The sequence below is a fragment of the Chenopodium album genome, chromosome 2, assembly GCF_948465745.1.
Source record: "Chenopodium album chromosome 2, dcCheAlbu1.1, whole genome shotgun sequence".
Taxonomy (NCBI): domain Eukaryota; kingdom Viridiplantae; phylum Streptophyta; class Magnoliopsida; order Caryophyllales; family Amaranthaceae; genus Chenopodium; species Chenopodium album.
The window spans coordinates 80738780-80760188 of NC_137835.1; the positions used below are offsets into that span (position 1 = coordinate 80738780).

Sequence of the window (21409 nt, forward strand, 5' to 3'; positions counted from 1 at the left end):
AGACACCTTTGCACGACTTATTTCACCAACATGAATTTTGTATGCTTTTGCCCACTTTCCAATGGGTCGACACAATTCATCCCATTCAAGCACTCTAGGAACCCCAGGCATGGATTTTAGGCCCTTTGAAGGACCTCTTGGCTTTTTTTTCTTCTTCTGAGAGTCGTTTGTTTGTAGCTCTGATTGTGATTGATTGTGTGGCTCATCTTCCTCACTTTGCAAAGACATGGAACGATTATGCAAATCCTCATCCTCCATTATTACTTACCTGAAAAAAAAAAGACATAAATAAATTAAGACATCGATTTATATCATTTTTAACTTGCAAAACTTGAACACATAACAATAATAAGCAATTTATGCAATTACTAACACATATTGGAAAAAAAAATCATAGAATTCATACCTCCTTCATTCTTCTCTTTTGCGATATAAAATCCTTCATTATGATCTTTTCGTTTCAACTTTGTGTCAAAATCATCGACTATTGGAGGGATGCTCCAAACGAAAGGTGGTGACTCATTAAATTGCTCATCATATTCTTCCTCGTCCACCACATCTTCAATGCCAAGTATCCTTCTTTTACCTTCTAAAACAACTGACCACTTACAATCAGCTGGGTCAGCCATGTAAAAAACTTGTTTTGCTTGTGAAGCTAATATAAATGGATCAGCTAGATGCCCTCGTCGACCAAGATTTACAAGGGTCAAGTTCCCTTGTTCATCTTTTTTTACACCACGGCTACTATCAGCCCACTTACATCGAAATAGAGGAATCTTGAAATCAACATAATCCAGCTCTATTATTTCTTCAATGATTCCATAATAAAATTTCTTCTTATCCACAAGTGTTTTATCATGTGCACTAACATACTCAGATGACAAACCTACTACTTTAACACCACTGTTTTGCATTGTTGACTTGTCATCTTGTCGGCTAGTGTAAAAAGAATACCCATTGATGTCGTATCCCTCATATGACATGACTTGACATTTAGCACCATATGCCAACCATCTCAATGTGTCAGATATATCGTTAGGTGTGGTGGATAGTTGGGACATCACTCGTTCCTTGAACCATGTAACGAATGAACAATTATGCTCCTTTATCAGCTGAAGATCACTTTTGGAAGGATATTTATTTTTAAGAAAAAGCATGTGCTCGTCCAAGTAAGGATGAACCTCACTAAGATTTTGCAACACAAAAAGCTCGGCCTTATTTTTCATTTCAAAGCCCATGGATATCCTTTTCCTGCCAATAGTACCTTGACCTCCAAGCCTCCCATCGTGTCGAGACTTTGGCAACCCAATTTTCTGTGAACGTGCAAGATATTGAGCAACCCATGCTGCCACTTCCTCAGCAACTGTTCGTTGTACAATACTAGCTTCAGGTTTGGCCGGATTCATGACTTTTCCCTTTAAGTCACCCATTTCTCGTTCAAAAGGATACATGTATCTCATACACACTGGTCCACAAAGTTTAATTTCACGTACAAGATGAATAACCAAATGAGGCATCACGTCAAAAAAAGATGGGGGAAAATACATTTCAAATCGACACATTGTCTCAAGTATATCTGCTTGCAAGTCATCTAAAATACTTGGATTTATGACCTTGCTACAGATAGTGTTAAAAAAGACACATAATCTTGTAATTGTATACCTCACTTGAGGTGGAAAAATTCCTCGAATGGCAACTGGTAATAATTGTTGCATCAAGACATGACAATCATGAGATTTCATGCCACTCAATTTCAAGTCAGACATTGACACAAGTCTACGAAAATTAGAAGAAAATCCAGCCGGGACCTTTAAACCATGCAATGACTCACAGAAGCTAGTTTTTTCCTTTTTAGACAAGGTAAAGCAAGCTGGGGGAAGATACCAGCGTTTTCCTCGAGATTCGGGTGCCAACTCTGAACGACCCATAACAGCCATGTCTTTTCTTACTTTAACTCCATCCTTTGTCTTTCCTGGCATGTTTAATAAAGTTCCCACAATGGCATCACATATATTTTTCTCAATATGCATTACATCTAGACAATGTCTAACTTCCAAATGTCTCCAATATGGAAGAGACCATAGCTCAGACTTCTTCTTGTAACCCCCAGTTGATTTGCTTTTGTAAGGCTTACCAAACTCATTCTCAATGTCTTTGACCCGCTGATAAACCTCACTTGCACGTAAAGGGCCACGAGCTTCTCTCAACTCCACTTTTCCATTAAAAGACCCCTTATTGAATCGAAAAGGGTGGTCTTCTGGAAGATGTCTTCGATTATCCATGTATACATGCTTGCCACAATTGTCTAGGCGCAATGCCTCCAAATCATCTTCACAAATGGGGCAAGGAGTTCTTCCCTTCACAGTGTACCCCGACAAATTCCCATAAGCTGGGAAGTCATTTATCGTACAAAAAATCATGGCACGTAAAGTGAAATTGGTTTTACTATATGCATCAAACATTTGGACACCTTCATTCCACAACAATTTCAAATCTTCAATGAGAGGCGCTAGATACACATCAATGTCATTTCCAGGTTGTTTAGGCCCAGATATTAGAAGGGACAACATAATGTATCTAGACTTCATGCATAACCAAGGAGGCAAATTGTAGATAGTTAGAAGAACCGGCCAGGTGCTATATTGGGTACTTAGTGTCCCAAATGGGTTCATTCCATCTGTACTAAGACCAAGCCTAAGATTTCGATCTTCTTCACCAAAGTCCTTGAACTTTCGATCAATGTTCCTCCATTGCGGGGAATCAGCAGGATGCCTCATTAACCCATCTTTCTTCCTCCCATCAGCATGCCACCTCAATAATTTTGCAGTTTTTTCATCCGAGAAGAGTCTCCTAAATCTCGGTATAATTGGAAGATACCATAATACCTTAGCCAAAGACCCTTTCTTACACATCTCACCAGTATCATTCATCTTGTAACGAGAAACTCCACACCTTGGACACTCATGCAAATCAGCATACTCATTTCGATACAACACACAGTCATTGGGACAAGCATGTATCTTCTCATACTCCATACCCAAGGGGCACATAAGTTTCTTGGCCTCATAGGTGGAGTTTGGAAGTTCATTCCCGTCGGGAAACATTTCTACTAAGGCTTCTAACAACTGCGTAAAACCCTTGTCAGTCCAACAATTGCTCGCCTTTAAGTTGAATAACTTCATAATAGCACCATGTTTAGTGAACTTTGTACAACCAGGATATAACGGGGTTTCAGCAGCTCTCAAAATACTATCATATGTCTGGGGACACTCTGTGAAATGGTCTTCAACATCTTGCATCATTTCATCTATCCTGTCCTTCTCCACTTCACTCTCACTTTCAACACCAATATCATCAGCTGTATCGATATCCTCACCTTGGGGGTCATTATCATCATCACAATGATTCTCATCTTCCCTTGGACAATAACTAGAACTTGCCTCAATATATATGCTCTCACCATGCCATGTCCACCTCGTGTAGTTTTCTTTAAACCCACGACGAATTAGATGATCTTTAATATCAACTATATCACGATATCCCCTCGAATTATTACAGTCACAACAAGGACAAAGAATATTCTTTGATTTATTCTCTGTTTGGTGTTTTAAGGCAACAGTGCTAAACTCTTCAATTCCTCGTAAAAAAACTTGTACAATTTCGTTTACCATATATCCAACTTCGATCCATTTTCAACCACTGAATAACAAAATTAATTTTAAGATAATGTGTATATTTTGTAACATATATAGCTCCTTAACCATAAACAAGAATATAAGGCATCAAACATTTTCATTCAAAGTTTATATCATGTAAATGCAACTCCGGATGATCCAATAAGGTCCTTATCACTCCAACCTAACCCATTCTTGAATGTCCTATCTCACTAATAACTACTTGTAAAGTTTGGTTCTAAAGAAAATCCGGCAGCATTTCCCTACAGTTCTCCAAGCACACAATGTAGATAATCGGCTATCAACATATGTACCCAGAGAACAATCGGGAAATAGTGAGCCATGATCTTCTTAGATCCAAAACAATTCAAGTAGTTATCACCTAAATGAGATAGAACATTCAAGAACAGTCCCAAACCGGGGACTATTCAAGACTTACTCCTAATGAGTAAGCCCTGAACGGGTATCTAAGTCAATGATGCAAGTATTATTGCAATTCCAATCAATTATATCACAATTAAAAATCTCATACAATTCACAATCATTATACCAACCAGAACAAATAAGTTAATATTGCAAAGAATGGTTCAGATATATATACCACAAGTGAAGACAATCTCGTATGCGTACTACCGCCTTAATCGTTTGTCCACAACCAGAACCTCGAGCAACTTGTGGAATTCACTTCCGCATAATTAAGAATCTGCCATAAAAAATTACATATATTAAACCAACATAGTTGATTCAACTTAATCTGCCATGTGACATAAAAGTTGTTATTCGGCATTGATTCTATTCTTTAATCCTCTTTTTGTTTCAACTTGAACTGAAACCGAGAATTTCCCTAACACGTTTTAACTCGTGAAACCCCGAATTAAACTCGACCTATTGTTCCCACATCTCGAATGTAACCCGACTTGGTATTAACCCAACCCAAACTCGATAAGAAGTATGACCCGACGTGACCGACCAACCCAAACCCGACCTGCATAGGTTAAGGAATTAATCCGAACTGATCTGACCCACTCTTACTGACCCAAACCCGACCCGTTTACCCGAATTGACAGCTCTATCCGAAACCTCAAAAAATTCTCAAAAAGCATGGATATTAGCCTTCAATTTTGGATTTTTTTTTGACTTTTTTCCACCCATAAATAAAAATTGCCGAAATATTTACTATGGTTCTTAATACCCTCAGGGAGTCCAATTGACTATGCGGAACTATCCAATTTGTCTTTAAACTACCAGTTTGCAACTTGCACCGATTTCATTAACTCAGGCCTACCACGAACATTTATGACAACATATAATGATCATATATGGTTCCAAACGGCATTATATGGCCCCGAGATTTATCCCCTAGAGATCCAAGACTTTTCGACACTAGGCCCTAAACCTCCAAAAATTCGCAAAATGCATGGATATTAGACTTCAATTTTGGAATATTTTGACTTATTTTCGCCCAGAAATAAAAAATTTCGTAATGTTTACAATGATCCCTTATACCCTCCGAGAGTCCAATTGGGTGGGTGGAACCATCCAATTTGCCTTTAAAAGGCCAATTTACCGGTTTACAACTTGCACTGATTTCATTAACTCAAGCCGACCACGAACATTTATGACAACATATAATGATCATTTATGGTCCCAAACGACATTATATGACCCCGAGATGTATCCCCTAAAATCTCATTTCTTGTCGACACCAGGCCCCGAAACCATCGAAATTTCTTAAAAAGCATGGATATGCCTTCATTTTTGGAATTTTTTTGACTCTATTTTCGCACAAAAATAAAAATTGCCGAAATTTTTACCAGGTTCCCTATTACCCCCAGGGAGTCCAATAGGGTGGGTGGAACCATCCAATTTGCCTTTAAAAGACCAATTTACCGGTTTACAACTTGCACCGATGTCATTAACTCAAGCCTACCACGAACATTTATGACAGCAAATAATGATCATATATGGTTCCAAACGACATTATATGACCTCGAGATGTATTCCCTAGAATTTCAAGACCTTTAAACACCGGTCCCCGAAAACTCCAAAATTATTCCAAAACCGTGGATATTAGCCTTCAATTTTTGAATTTTTTTTACTTTTTTTCGCCCATAAATAAAAATTGTCGAAATATTTACCATGGTTCCTAATACCCTCCGGGAGTCCATTTGGGTAGGTGGAACCATCCAATTTATCTTTAAACGACCAAATTACCGATTTACAACTCTCACCGCTTTCATTAATTCAAGCCTACCACGAATATTTATGAAAACATATAATGATCATATATGGCTCCAAATGGCATTATATGACCCCGATATGTATCCCCTAAAATCTCAAGGCTTTTCGGCAACGGGCCCCAAAACCTCTAAAATTTCTCAAAAAATATGGATATTAGCCTTCAATTTTAGAATTTTTTGACTTTTTTTCGCTCGTAAATAAAAATTGTCGAAATGTTTACCATGGTCCCTAATACCCTCCGGGAGTCCCATTGGGTGGGTGGAACCATCCAATTTGCCTTTAAACGGCAAATTTACCGATTTACAACTTGCACCAATTTCATTAACTCAAGCCTACCACAAACATTTATGACAACATATAATGATCATTCCAAACGACATTATATGACCCCGAGATATATCTCCTAAAATCTCAAGGTTTTTCGAGTTTTCGACACCGAACCCCAAAACCTCCAAAATTTCTCAAAAAGCATGGATTTCATTTTTGCCGGTAAATAAAACTTGCCGAAATGTTTACCATGGTCCGTAATACCCTCGAGGAGTCCAATTGGGTGTGTTGAATAATCGAATTTGCCTTTAAACGGCCAATTTACCGGTTTACAATTTGCATTGATTTCATTAACTCAAGCCTACCATGAATATTTATGACAACATATATTGATTATAAATGGTTCCAAACGGCATTATATGATCACGAGACGTATCCCTTATAATTTTAAGACTTTTCGACATCGAGTCCCGAAACCTCCAAAATTTCACAAAATGCGTGGATTTAATTTTGGAATTTTTTGACTTTTTTCACCTGGGAAAAAAATCGCTGAAATGTTTACCATGGTCCCTAATATCCTCCGGGAGTCCAATTGGATGAGTGGAACTATCCAATTTGTCTTTAAACGACCAATTTACTACAACTTGCACCGATTGCATTAAGTCAAGCCTACCACGAACACTTATGACAACGAATAATGATCATATGTGGTTCCAAATGACATTATATGACTCAGAGATGTATTTCCTAAAATTTCAATACTGACAGGGTAAAGTCGTATCCCCTAATAAAAAAAAATTACCTAAATCACTAACTAAGGTAGATAGAGAAGTAGGGTCGATCTCCACAGGGAAACAAGTCTTTTTACTCCTAATTAATTATTATAATCTAAATTATTTAACTAACCAATATTTATAATTAAGTATGAGGCTAAACTACAAAGAATAGGAATAGGGAGAAAACAATATATAAAGGGATCTAGGGTATAGGTTCACCAATAAATAATACTCCAGGGTAAAGTAGGGTAATCAATCATTGACATGGCATAGATAACATGATTAACAGGCTCTCGCAATTTATTAATCAACATAGATCTAACAGGCTCTCGCAATTTACTAGATCTAAGTTCTTATTGAAAATAGTCTTTAATATCAAATTAACATCTGCTCGATTCATCAATTTAATATTGCTATACTTTTACAAGCCGCAATTGTAAAACATTAAAACAATCCAATAAGAAATTATCATGCAATACCAATAATCAATAATAGTCAATCATCAACGCATCAATTAACCAGATTGTAAAGGGCTCTCGCTACTTATTACAATCACACAATTAATTTACCGGTATTAAATCTCATCTCTCGAATCTTGACTTAACCATTTATAAATTAACTTGCATATTGAAACTAGACCTAAACATCAATTCTCATCTCTCGATTCTTGAATCAATATTGTCAAACTCATGCATAAAAGATAGGCCTAATCTAGTCACAGAGCATTAAATCAATCAATAGGAAATTAATCTAGCATTGATAATTAACAACAATAATTTACCCCTTCATATTATTTATTAGATCCCCATGAACCCTAGAAATTAGACTACTCACACATAATTAAATATAAACTAAACAAAGCAAATAAATAAATCATGATCAAAGGAATAAAATAAATAACTAAGATTAAGGGAAGAGAAATCGTTACCAAAATAATCTGGAATTAAAGAAAGAATTAAGAACAAAGGTTTAGAGAGAGATTAAGAGAGAGAAAACTAAGTAGAGAGAGAAAGTCTAAGAGAGAGGAGATAAGAGAAGAAGATCTCCCCAAAAGAAGAGACGATCTAAAAACGTATTACGGAGGAGTATTTATACTCCGTACAAAAATCCTAAACTAAAACAAATTAAAACGACGCTAATCGTCCCCTAAAAATACACGCGCCCGATCGGGCGAGGCACCGCCCGATCGGGCGCGCCTTTTTTATCTCTAATAGCAATCTCGCGCCCGGCCGGGCGCGTCACCGGGCGCCAGCCTTTTTGGCCGGGCGGATCATTTGGGCCACTATTTGGACTTCGATTGGGCTCCAATTCTTCGGGCCAATCTGGGTTTCCTCTTTGGGTCTTGAATACTCGGTCCAAATGCCCCGGTATCACCTATACCGAGCCCTTAATCACCGGTTCGATGTCTCTAACCGACCCTGGGCTATAAACTCTGGTCGTGCTTCTCCAATGTTCGTGATTGCTCCAAAATATCTCGGGAAAATACTCCAAAAGCATAAATCCCTGCAAAAGTCAACCAAATCTACGAAAACACTGGAAAACACCAATTAGTAATAAAAGTGGCTCTAAAGAGCCAAAAACACTACTAATTATGACCAAGGGACGGGGGTAAAATACTATATAAAATAGACACATCAAATACCTTTCAACACCGGGCCACGAAACCTCCAAAAGTTCTCAAAAGGCGTGGATATTAGACTTCAATTTTGGAATTTTTTGACTTTTTTTCGCCCGAAAATAAAAATTGCCGAAATGTTTACAATGGTCCCTAATACCCTCTGGAAGACAATTAGGTGGGTGGAACCATCCAATTTGCCTTTAAACTGCAAATTTACCGATTTACAACTTGCATTGATTTCATTAACTCAAGTCTACCATGAACATTTATGACAACATATAATGATCATATATGGTTCTAAACGGCATTATATAACCCTGAGATTTATCCCCTAGAATTCCAAGACTTTTCGACACCGGGCCCTAAACCTCCAAAATTTCGTAAAATGCGTGGATATTAGACTTCAATTTTGTAATATTTTGACTTATTTTGGCCCGGAAATAAAAAAAAATGTTGTAATGTTTACAATGGTTCCTTATACCCTTTGGGAGTCCCCTTAGCTAGGTGCAACAATCCAATTTGCCTTTAAACAATCGAGTTACCGGTTTATAACTTGCACCGATTTCATTAACCCAAGGTTACAACGAACATTTATGACAAAAAAATAATGCTCATAAATGGTTTCAAACCACATTATATGACCCCGAAATGTATTCCCTAAAATTTCAAAACTTTTCAACACCAGATCCCGAAGTCTCCAAAATTTCTCAAAAAGCGTGGATATTAGACTTCAATTTTGGAATTATTTAACTTTTTTTGGCCTGGAAATAAAAATTGCCGAAAATTTACCATGATCCCTAATACCCACCGTGAGTCCAATTGGGTGGGTAGAACCATCCAATTTGCCTTTAAACGACCAATCTACCGATTAACAACATGCATCAATTTCATTAACTCAAGCCTATCACGAAAATTTATGACAATAAACAATGATCATATATGGTTCCAAACGACATTATATGACCTCGAGATGTATTCCCTAGAATTTCAAGACCTTTAAACACCGGTCCTTGAAAACTCCAAAATTATTCAAAAACCGTGGATATTAGCCTTCAATTTTTGAATTTTTTGACTTATTTTCGCCCGGAAATAAAGCCAAAATGTTTACCATGGTCTCTAATACCCTCTGAGAGTCCAATTGGGTGGGTGGAACTACTCAATTTGCCTTTAAACGGCCAATTGATTTAATTAAATCAAGCCTCATATGACAACATATAATGATCATATACAGTTATAAATGACAGTATATGACCCCGAGATGTACTCCCAACAATTTCAATTCATTGCGACATCGGGCTCCGAAACCTCCAAAATTTCGCAAAATGCGTGGATATTATACTTCAATTTTGCAATTTTTTTCCTTTTTTTCGCCCGCAAATAAAAATTGTCGTAATGTTTCCAATGGTCTCTAATACCCTCCGAAAGTCCACCTGGCTGGGCCCAGCCATCCAATTTGCCTTTAAACAGCCGATATACCGGTTTACAACTTTCAGCTGTTCATTAACTTAAGCCTACCACGAACATTTATAAAAACAAATAATGATCATATATGGTTCCAAGCGACATTATATGACCCCCGAAATGTATTTCATAAAATTACAAGACTTTTCGACACCGGGGCCCCGAAACCTCCAAAATTTCTCAAAAAGCGTGGATATTAGACTTCAATTTTGGAATTTTTTAACTTTTTTTCGTCTGGAAATAAAAATTGCCGAATTGTTTACCATGGTCACTAATACTTTCCGGGAGTCCAATTGGGTGGGTGGAACCATCCAATTTGCCTTTAAACGACCAATTTACCGATTTACAACTTGCACCGATTTATTTAACTAAAGCCTACCACGAACATTTATGACAACATATAATGATCATATATGGTTCCAAACGGCATTATATGACCCCGAGATGTATTCCCTAAAATATCAAGGCTTTTCAACACAGTGCCCCAAAATCTCTAAAATTTTTCAAAAAACGTGGATATAAGCCTTCAATTTTGGAATTTTTTGACTTTTTTTCGCCCGAAAATAAAAATTGCCGAAATTTTTACCATGGTCCCTAATACCTTCTGAAAGTCCAATTGGGTGGGTGTATCCATCCAATTTGCCTTTAAACGACCAATTTACCGGTTTACAACTTGCACCGATTTCATTAAATCTAGCCTACCACGAAAATTTATGACAACATATAATGATTATAAATGGTTCCAAACATTATTATATGACCCCTAGATGTATGCCCTAAAATTTCAAAGTTTTTCGACACCGGGCCTCGAAACCTCCAAAATTTCTTAAAAAGCGTGGATCTTAGCCTTTAACTTTGGTATTTTTTGACTTTTTATAGTCCGAAAATAAAAATTGCCGAAATATTTACCATGGTCCCTAATACCCTCCGGGAGCCCAATTGGGTGGGTGGAACCATCCAATATACCTTTAAACGGCCAATTTACCAGTTTACAACTTGCACCGATTTCATTAACTCAAGCCTACCAAGAACATCTATGACAAGATTGACAACATATAATGATCATATATGTTTCCAAATGGAATTAAATGACCCCCCCAGATGTATTCCCTAAAATCTAAAGACTTTGCGACACCGGGCCCGTAAACCTCCAAAGTTTCTCAAAAAGCATGGACATTAGCCTTTAATTTTGGAAATTTTTGACTTTTTTTTCGCCCGGAATAAAAATTGCCGAAATGTTTATCATGGTCCCTAATACCCTCCGGGAGTCCAATTGGGTGGGTGGAACCATCCAATTTGCCTTTAAACGACCAATTTACCGGTTTACAACTTGCACCGATTTACCGGTTTACAACGGCCAATTTAATTTAACTTGCACCGAACCCGACTTGAACCGAAATTGACCCAAACCCATTTTAACTCATCAAAACTCGTATTTAACCCGACTTGTTACTAACTTGACCTGAATTCAACCCGACTCGTTCCTAACCCGACCCGAATTTAACCCAACTTGTTACAAACCCGACCCAAAATCAACCCAACTTGTTATTGATCAGACCCAAATTAAACCTGACTTTTTATTTACTCGACCCGAATTTTACCAGACCTATTACTAACCCGACCCAAAAATTCAACCCGATCTGTTACTAACTCGACTCGAAATTAACACGACTTGTTATTGACCCGACCTAAATTCAACCCAAATTATTCCTGACCCGATTTCAAATCACCTTAAATGCAATTTAGACCACCTTATTATTGTTGATCAAAGCATTTTGTCTAGGGAGACCAAGTTAATCCAGGCCAGCAAAAGAAAGGAGCATCATCCTCAAATTTAAGAGTTAAATATAGTATATATTTGTTATATGGTCAAAGGAGATAATTATCTTCCTAAATTATAGACTATAGTTCCCTAGTATATTGCCATATGTATTATAGTCAAAGGAAATAATAAGCTTGATAAAAATGATAATTATTAATTTATAGTTAGTTGAACCCGAATATGACCTGACTTGGAAATGACCCGACCTGATTGTAACCTGCAAATTATTGACTTGAACATAAACCGACTTGAATATGAGAATGACCCGACTTGGAAATGACCCGACCTGATTATAACCCGCTAATTATTGACTTGAACCGAACCCGACTTGAACCCGAGAATGACCCGACCTGATTATAATCCGCAAATTATTGACTTGAACCGAACCCGACTCAAACCCAAGAATGACCCGACCTGATTCTAACCCACAAATTATTGACTTGAACCGAACCCGACTCGAATTCGAGGATTACCCTAACCCGTTTTAAAGCATGAAAACCCGAATTAAACCTGACCTATTGTTCACCCAACCCGAATGTAACCCGACCTGTTATTAACCCGACCTAAACCCAACCGAAACCCGATAAGAAGTACGACCCGACTCAAGCATGACCCAACCCAAACCCGACCCGCATAGGTTATGGAATCAATCCGAATTGATCCGACCCAAACCCGACCCGTTTACCTGAATTGACAGCTCTAGTTGTGGGTTGTGGGTCGTGGGTGAGTTTAATGTCACTTTGCGTATTTGGGTCGAGTCTGGTAAATACTTCCTTCGTTTTCTTTTAGATGCAACACACACTTTTTCACGGTATTTAAGAAATGTGGGGTTCACATGATATAATACACTTTAAAATAGGATGAGTGGTTGTTAGAAGTGTAATTTAGTGGGCCATGTGCTTTAAATAAGGGAAATAGTATAATTTTTCCCTAAAGTAACTTTTCTTTTATAGTGTGTTGCAAGTATTGTGACATTTTCTTTTTAGGGAAGTGTTGCAAGTAAAAGAAAACGGAGGAAGTATGTGTTAAGTTAATGTCAAAAATTTTAAATGAGGCCAACAAAATTGCTATTTAACGTGTAATTTTATTGTGCTTGTGTGCCAAAGCTAAGTTTCATTAATAACTCCGTAGTTTTATCTATAATGTTAGTCATGCTAATCTTGTTATGTTTTTTATTTTTAGTCCCATGTCTTATTTTTTCTTCGAAATGTCATCTTATTTTGAGGTTATATCAGTTACATCATACTGAGTATAAATTGCGTATTACTTTGAGATTATATCAGGAATCCCATTGCCTGTTAACTAAGAAGAAGCTTCTATAACCCAGAATTTCTCCAAAAGAACCAATAAAAGAAACAAATGATTCTAAGAAAAATTCTTTAATTATGGGGAATATTTACAAAGGTTTCCATCTGGACAAAGATTATGAGGGCGGTATGAAGAACAGTTTATGTTCTCTACTGTATCAGAAGACTCAAGTTTCCCTGTATGAGAAAAATCCATGAAAGAAAACATATACAAACCATTTACTTTTTTTTTTTGGGTTATCAAGGTAATCTAACACCCTTTATCAACATCTAAACCTCCAAAACCTACAGCTACACCCCAAATCATACCAACCCCTAACCAAAAAAAACTCGCGCATTCCTACCATATTCAAGCAATGTGGTGTATCCGTTTTGTGGCGTCCTTGGTGTCTCGCTGTCCTTCCTATCACTCAGAAATCAAGCAACATCTTAAGCATAGCTCTCGAAAGAGACTTCGGTTTGTAGATTGCACTCAGGCGGCTTCCCGTTCGAAGCATATGCCAAACCTTGAAGCAGTCTCATCACATGCTTTGTGTCATTCAAATAGTACTTGGCTTTGCTCGGTTTTTGACCAACAGTGCATGCGAAAATCTCAGGCACAATACCCGAAGATGGCGAAGAAGCTTTGCTCAATATACTTTCAAACATGTCTTCGTCTGACAAATCATCGCCTATACACAACAGGAAATCTGGTGGCTGTCCATCACTTGTCAGTTCTGATAGCACTCTCTCTGCCACCAACCCTTTGCTAACACCCTGCAAGTTTCAACCGAAAACTTATGTTAGCTGCTAATGTTGAAGTTTGATGGAAGACACCCAAGTAATGACTTAAACAAGGAAAAGTTTTCAAGCAGCAATAGTGCAATACTTCAATGAAAGATCAGAACTTCTGTGTTTCCTGAATAATTTAACACATTTCAAGAAACTTGATTGCTGATGTTACATTATAGTAAAGATATTGCCAGGCAGAAAATTGTGCTCATATTCTCTATATGTTAATAATCTGTCCATTTATGACTCGGATTTTTTATTCCGTAAAACTTGTAATATCAGGAATACCAATGCAATACTAAGTGACTGAATATCTATGCAATAACCCTTATAAGTCAATTGTGAAGGACAATACATTATTTTTCTAACCTTATCTGATGAGTACTTATCAACGGACTTTACCATTCCCCAAATGTACACATATTTTAAATGACTAAAAATTCAATTCCTTTTTTTAAAGGGTATCATTCCCTTATTTCTATGTATGTACAATGTGCATACTCTTTACCTCATTTATCTACGTAGTATAAATTATAGAAATTTATTTGTTATGTCTATGAAATGACAGCCTAGCAAATACACTTTCCACACAAGAATAGGGTATGATGGTGCATACCTGTGGCTTGACTTCAACAATATTGTGTCCCCTGGTAACAACAACAGGTTCATTAGCAAGGACATTTTCTAGATGATCCAACAATTCTTTGGCCTGACAAGAGCCAAAATCAGGGTCTGCGTCTTGATGATGCCATACTACAGCACTCTCCTTGCTCTCAATGGTAGATCCATCTGTAGCCTCTGTGTAAAGCTGCATCACAGGTTCCGCAATTTTTTTCCAGTCATTGTCAGCAGTAACCGGGCTTATCTCCCAATCACAGTTTTGGTTCCACCTACAATACCATCAGAAGAAATCAACAATACCATCAGAAGAAATCAGGAAAAATAAATAGCATTTGACTTGTGTAAATGCCTTGGTAGGGTACACAAAAGTTGGGGAGTAATATGTGGTTCAGTAAACATAGATTACATGGACCTGATCCTACACTGAAACAGCACATTTTGGGCCAAAAATTAGCTAGAATATTTTAGGTTAGGTTTTCAAATGCATCAAGTAGCTTGTCTATGGTGAATGAAGAGTCCATGTTATATAAAATCAAACATAATTTTAGGATAAAAATCGATAAGAGAAAAGATTATCACAATTTAACAGAATCAACAGAATTAAGAATTTACATTTAAGATGAAATATAGAAGGCAATCAGCATACCTTAAGAAGTATCCATGTTCAGCAGCTATTCCCAACTTCTCACAAGGGGATAACCATTCACTCAAAGGATCACGTCCCCTACCACTAACAATGAATACGGTATTTTTTGGGTCATTGCAAAGGTTGTTCAGAATAGATATTAGCTCAGGACTAGGGGTTTTGACAATGGACATATCAGAGACAACAGTTCCATCATAATCCAAAAAAATTGCCCTTCTTTTCGTCTTCTTGTATGCAGAAACTACGTATTCAACTGAGAGCTTTCTGAAGGAAGGAGAGAGAGCAAGAATCCTAAAACTCAACCCAAAACCAATTCCCCAGCAACGTTTGTTATAGTGCTCCTTACACGCCCGCTCCAAATCCTGCACAAAACTGCGGGACCAGTAGGCCACATCATGAGAGCTAACGTAACGGTAATGCTTCTCATGTCTCAACTGCTTTTCTAACTCAGACATACTTATAGCCATTTTCATTGCATCTGCAACGGCCTCAATGTTCCATGGATTAACCCTGATAGCACCACTGAGAGATGGAGAGCAACCAACGAACTCTGAGACAACCAGCATACTTGAACGAACTTCTCCTGTGGTAATTCCCAATGCCTCATCGATTTTAGGAGATCCTTGCCTGCAAATGACGTATTTATATGGGGTAAGGTTCAACCCATCCCTAACCGCATTCACAATGCAGCATTCTGCCATTGCATAATAAGCAGTTTTTTCATAAAGAGGCATTGGTCGATCTATCAAGATGACAGGTTCATATCCTGGAAAACCATATTTCATGTTGATCCTTTTGGTTATTTCATATGTCTCTGACTTTGCTTCTTGAACATCCTTCCCTGTACTTCTTGCAGGGTTCACTATTTGGACCAGGACGAGTTTTCCCTGCAAATCAGGATGCTGGTGCAATAGGTGCTCAGCAGCCAGTAATTTGAGACTGATTCCTTTAAAGATATCCATGTCATCAACACCGAGAATTATCTTTTTATTTTCAAATTGCTTCTGTATCTCTTTGACTTTAGCAGATGCAGAAGGATGGTTCATTGCAACTTCAAGGCGACGAAGCTGCAATCCCACAGGTAAAATCTTAACATACACTGTTCGGCCAAAATAATCAATCCCAAGGTATCCTCGCTTGGACTCATAGTCCAATCCGAGCAGTCTGCTACAACATGAGAGGAAATGCCGAGCATAGTCAAACGTATGAAAGCCAACTAAATCTGAGTTCAGAAATGCTTTCAAGATTTCATCCCTTACAGGCAAAGTCCGATAAATTTCTGATGAAGGAAATGGACTATGGAGAAAGAACCCCAACTTAACCCTGTAAAATCGCCTTCTTAAGAATGTGGGTAGCAATATGAGATGGTAGTCATGAACCCACACAAGGTCATCCTCCGGGTTTAGTATCTCCACGACCTTGTCAGCAAACTTCTTGTTGGCTGAAACATAGGCTTGCCATAGCCCCCGATCAAAACGAGACCCATGATCAGGGGACATAGGTAGCATGTAATGAAAGAGAGGCCAAAGATATTGCTTGCAAAACCCATGATAGAATTTCTTTTGCAAATCTGCTGGAAGAAATGTAGGCACACAATGAAAATTTTCAAGCAAATTTTGGGCAACTTCTTCCTGCTCTCTGACGTCAACATCCACTTTCAAGGACCCCACATAAAAAACTTCACTTTCAGTTGAAAACCCATCTTTCAGATGCAAGTAAAGTGAATCTTCATCTAAACTGAAGCTCCATTTACCAGATTTAGCATCCTTTTGAGCATTTATTGGGAGAAAATTTGCTACTACAATTTTTCTATCACGATATCCTGAAGTGGAAGCATCTGAAATAGAATCTTTACTTCTACTTGAGTCTGCATCAGGTATAACACCAGGGACCGTCATCACCTTAGGAAGGTTTCTGGGAGTCGGAGGTAAATCCAGATACCCTCCAGCTGCTAAATCCAGAAAGCTTGCATATGATCTTGATGCCATGACTACAAAATGCAAATAAGATAACATAAGTTCAAAACAAAATCTAAATAAACAACAGCATAATTACAAAAAAATCATGAATATTTACATGTGCCTATGATTAGTATCAAAGAAAGTGAAGGTGCAACAAGGGAACTCGAGAATAATGTAGTTGCAAAGAAATCTATGACTGTAACTAGACTTCGTATTTTAAAACAATATCAACATAACAAACCACGTGTGCCAACTAAAAATCTAAGATCAGATCCATTGATCTTTGCAGAAGCATTATTCCCTCAAAGTTAGCAAACATTACCAATTATATGCTTTTCTCAATAGAGTGACTCCATCACACCCCACAACACAATTCAAAGGAGACAAAGAATCTTTGAAACTGCTAAAGATATAGCAAGAATCATTAAGTGAGTGATTCAGGCCAAAAGATTTTCTTTAAAGGTAGTTAAAACATAGCAATCATTGTTGACATTACAGTAAAAACATGTTCTTTGATTGTCCAATATTCAGAAATATGTGAATGCATAGAACTCCCCCTATCCTTAGTACTATGATATGACTTAAACAATGAAATGGATAAAAAGATACCTATGCATGCAAAATGAGTCCTATAAACTGCAATTAGTTATAAAAATTATACTTGTTAGATTTAATCAAGACTTAGTTACTATTACCTTTTAAGAGGAGCCAATCAAAAATAGATTCTTGCAATTAGTACTAACATTATTAGTGAAATGTGAAGTAGCATAATCAGATCAATACATCACCCTATAAAAAACTGAACTGATGTATCTAAGGAACATAAATGAAGATTAAGTAATTTTGAAAATATCACGGGGCTGAAAAGAATATTACACAGTACAAAACATGCTTAGATTTTCTTTACTTCACATACAAAGGAAATTTATGGCATCAGCTTCAGCATCACAAGTTGGACATCAAAGAAATAATTAGTAAAGACAAATTAATGCACAATTGCACAGCAAATGGATTTATATTATATAATAGTCGGATAAACAGCAAGAATTACGAGTTAAAAAGATAACAATAAAAAATAAGAAAGAAAACGAAGAAGAAGAAGATTTGAGGGCTAACTCAAATATCACAAAAAGAGAATCCTTTCAAGTTATTCCATTCAAGCATCACAATCAGAAAAGAACCAGCAAATGAACAAGGGGAACATGGGTTATCCAAACAAAAGTACTTTGCACTTTACAAAAATTCAGACAGGAAACAAGCAAGCTACAGTATGTAGCAGACTTGCAAATGAAGATACTCAAAAACTCAGGTTACAAAGAAAATCCTATTTCCGAAAGGGATAACTCACAATCACCAAAACAACAATTAATCTTCCCAAAATCTGTATTATAAGTGCAACTCTTATCCTTCACAACTAACAGTCCGAGCTCATTAATGATCTCCGAAGACAGGCCACAAACGCCATTTTTTCCAATCAAAAATCATTAAAGCATCTTCCTTTCATCCTTATCCTCACTCGCTGTCAACCTATACTCGCATAGGTTGCACAATACATTTTCCTTAAATGACTACAATGAAGGCCTCCTATCTTTCATCCTTATCCTACTTTGTGAAATAATCATACAAAAACGCAGTCAATAAACTAGTTGTGCACATGAAAATTATAACAAATCAAGACACCTGTCTGCGATGCACAACTTATAGCATTGATTTGGTCTTGCATCACCTTAGAACTTGTTAGCAAGTCCGCATTATTTCCTAACAAATAGACAAATCATTTCTATACACAGCATACAACCAGACAAACCATCCATTTTCACCCTAACAAATTGATATAATCAAATAGAAAAATAAAAATTGTTTCTAAATTTCTTATAAATAAAAGACATTAGTCTCTTTCACAGCATTCAAACAAATGAAATTAGTTTAACAAATCCAACAAATGAAACGAAACCGGTTTCGAATCCACAAAGGGCAGCTCCATTATCATTAGATTGTTTACCTGTTCTCTCACTAGTAACAGATCTCTTGGCAACCATATCCAAATATCTAATAACAAAGATTTTGTGGATATACTAAGCTGATTCTAGCTCTTTCTAACCCTTACCTACTACTATTAATTATAGAAACAGGATACATATATAAAGGGGTGATCTTTATAATTACTTCTGCCAAAAGTATAAAGAAAATAATAACAATAGGAAATTAAAAAGTCGGCATTACTATCATAATGTACATTATCCAAAAGTTGGATCTTAGTCAAGCTCTATCTTCTTCCTACCTAAAAAATCCCAAAAGTTACAAACATTATAAAATTTACTTTTCCTTTTTTTTTTTTTTTCCTTTTGGGCTGCAAAAAACTAATACAGGAAGTACAAACCTTGTTTAAGTTCCTAATTCTACCCCACCCCTTAAAAAAAAGGGAGTAAAAAAAAAAAAAAATAGAACTACCAAGAACTAGATATTTCCTATTTCTTTTTACTTTTCTTTCAAAAAAAAAAAAATTTCTTTTTACTTTTTTTGTACAGGAGCACAAAGGATCATGGAATAGACATAGACGGGATTTGATCTTAGGTCTTCGAAAACACGGAAAGAACTAAATTTGATAAAAACAACAGTAAATAAGGAAATAAAATGACAATGTGGATTTAAGAGTTCTAATATACTTGAAAACACATCAAACAATTTTTATTAATTTTCTATTTACATAAGAAACATCAAACAAATTATCAGTTCAACACTAAAAAAATACCCAGAAAAATAAGTAATAAAAAATCATGCAAACATATAAAAAAATTAGCAAACAGAATTCCATGATTTAAGGACATGAAATAACTGGGTATTTCAAGAAAAACAGAAGTTTTAAAAAAAAAAAAATGGGGATACCTGAAAATGATCCGAAAATGGAGCTTGAATTAGCTGAAGCAATATAAACAAGCGATTACCTTTCATCAATTTCTACACAAAATTTTATAAATTAAGAAGATTGCTGAAGACAGAGAGAAAGGAGGAGAGAGAAAGTGAAGATCTTTGTCTAGTTAAATTTATACTCCGTATATGAAATAAAAATGGAATATCAAAGATCAAATTTTTTTAATTGGGGTTGGTTACTTTTTGATAAGAAGAACAGAATTCCACTGAAAAAAATAATTAGGGATTAGTATAAGAAAATAAAATAAAATAACCAAAAAAAAACTTAATGGATAAAGATTGAAGAAAAAGAAACAGAGGAATGAGATAAGTGTGTGTATATATAATGAAAGTGTGTTAGGTTGAGAATGGGTATTTTATTTTTTAATTAAAAACTTTTTTTATTGTTTTGTGGTTCTCTTTTACTAGAAGTATAACACTTTATTAGAAATAAGAAATTTTAAATTAGAAATCTTAATTTGGTTCGGATGATATCTCGGGTTATTACGTGTTTTGCTTTCGGCTAGTGACTTGATTTTTTTTAAAAAAAAAAAATAGAAATAGAGGAGGGGGAAGGTTGCGTTTGGAATTACAATATTCAATTGAATGAAGGCTAAAATGGGATATGGATGAGAGGGAGAAAGTCAAAAAGGATAAAATCAAACATATTTTCAGAAATTAAATTTAAAAGAAAATAATGTGGTTGAATCGTCTTATTTGGAAGGAATATTGGATTGGATAGAAGATGGAAGAGCGTTATATGGTCTAAATGGGTCCCACTTTAGTTAGATTGTGTCCCTTACGTTTTTATGTGTAGTTAATACTTAGGTCTTGTTTAGTTCACCTTATTTTTACTTATTTCAGAAAAAATAAGTTCAGATCAGATCATATCAGAAAAAATAAGTTCAGATCAGATCAGATCAGATAAGGAAAAATAAGTTCAGATCAGGTCATATCAGAAAAAATAAGTTCAGATCAGATCAGAAAAAATAAGTTCAGATCAGATCAGATCAGAAAAAATAAGTTCAGATCAGATCAGTTAAGTTCAAATTAAATACATATTATTATTATTATTATTATTATTATTATTATTATTATTATTACTATTACTATTACTATTACTATTACTATTACTATTACTATTACTATTATTATTACTATTATTATAATTATTATTATTACTATAATAATAATTATTATTATTATTATTATTATTATTATTGTTGTTGTTGTTGTTGTTGTTGTTCAAACAATAAACGATAATAATTAAATTTTCATTATAAGCTCCAAATTATAAACGTTTACAAATATAATTTTCATCATAAGAAGTTGTA

General features: G+C 36.0%; 2 protein-coding genes across 2 annotated transcripts; both read right to left on the reverse strand.

Moving 5' to 3' along the window:
- Positions 1 to 260: 260 nt before the first annotated feature.
- LOC145577399 (uncharacterized) lies at positions 261 to 13513 on the reverse strand. Its single transcript, XM_081634821.1, has 4 exons — positions 13456 to 13513; positions 13260 to 13343; positions 407 to 3376; positions 261 to 268 (listed from the first exon to the last, which is right to left on the reverse strand). Exons 1-4 carry the CDS (start codon positions 13511 to 13513, stop codon positions 261 to 263), a joined length of 3120 nt encoding a protein of 1039 aa, XP_081490947.1.
- Positions 13220 to 20369, reverse strand: LOC145602854 (putative alpha,alpha-trehalose-phosphate synthase [UDP-forming] 9). Its single transcript, XM_081659010.1, has 4 exons — positions 20052 to 20369; positions 15205 to 17194; positions 14554 to 14827; positions 13220 to 13922 (listed from the first exon to the last, which is right to left on the reverse strand). The coding sequence occupies exons 2-4, from the start codon at positions 17190 to 17192 to the stop codon at positions 13596 to 13598; spliced, it is 2589 nt and encodes an 862-aa protein (XP_081515136.1). The 5' UTR covers positions 17193 to 17194; positions 20052 to 20369; the 3' UTR covers positions 13220 to 13595.
- Positions 20370 to 21409: the final 1040 nt, after the last annotated feature.

Bases quoted from the DNA above. Each gene is read 5' to 3' on its own strand.
- LOC145577399 (XM_081634821.1), bottom strand. From the start codon at position 13,513: ATGGTAGGAATGCGCGAGTTTTTTTTGGTTAGGGGTTGGTATGATTTG. The intron at 13,344-13,455 runs GTAGGTTTTGGA...TTTCTCATACAG, and splicing joins GTATGATTTGGGGTGTAGCT to GGAAACTTGAGTCTTCTGAT. The intron at 3,377-13,259 runs GTAAATATTCCC...ATGACCCCCAAG, and splicing joins TTGTCCAGATGGAAACCTTT to GTGAGGATATCGATACAGCT.
- LOC145602854 (XM_081659010.1), bottom strand. From the start codon at position 17,192: ATGGCATCAAGATCATATGCAAGCTTTCTGGATTTAGCAGCTGGAGGG. The intron at 14,828-15,204 runs GTATGCTGATTG...ATGGTATTGTAG, and splicing joins GAACATGGATACTTCTTAAG to GTGGAACCAAAACTGTGATT. The intron at 13,923-14,553 runs GTATGCACCATC...TGAAACTTGCAG, and splicing joins TTGTTGAAGTCAAGCCACAG to GGTGTTAGCAAAGGGTTGGT.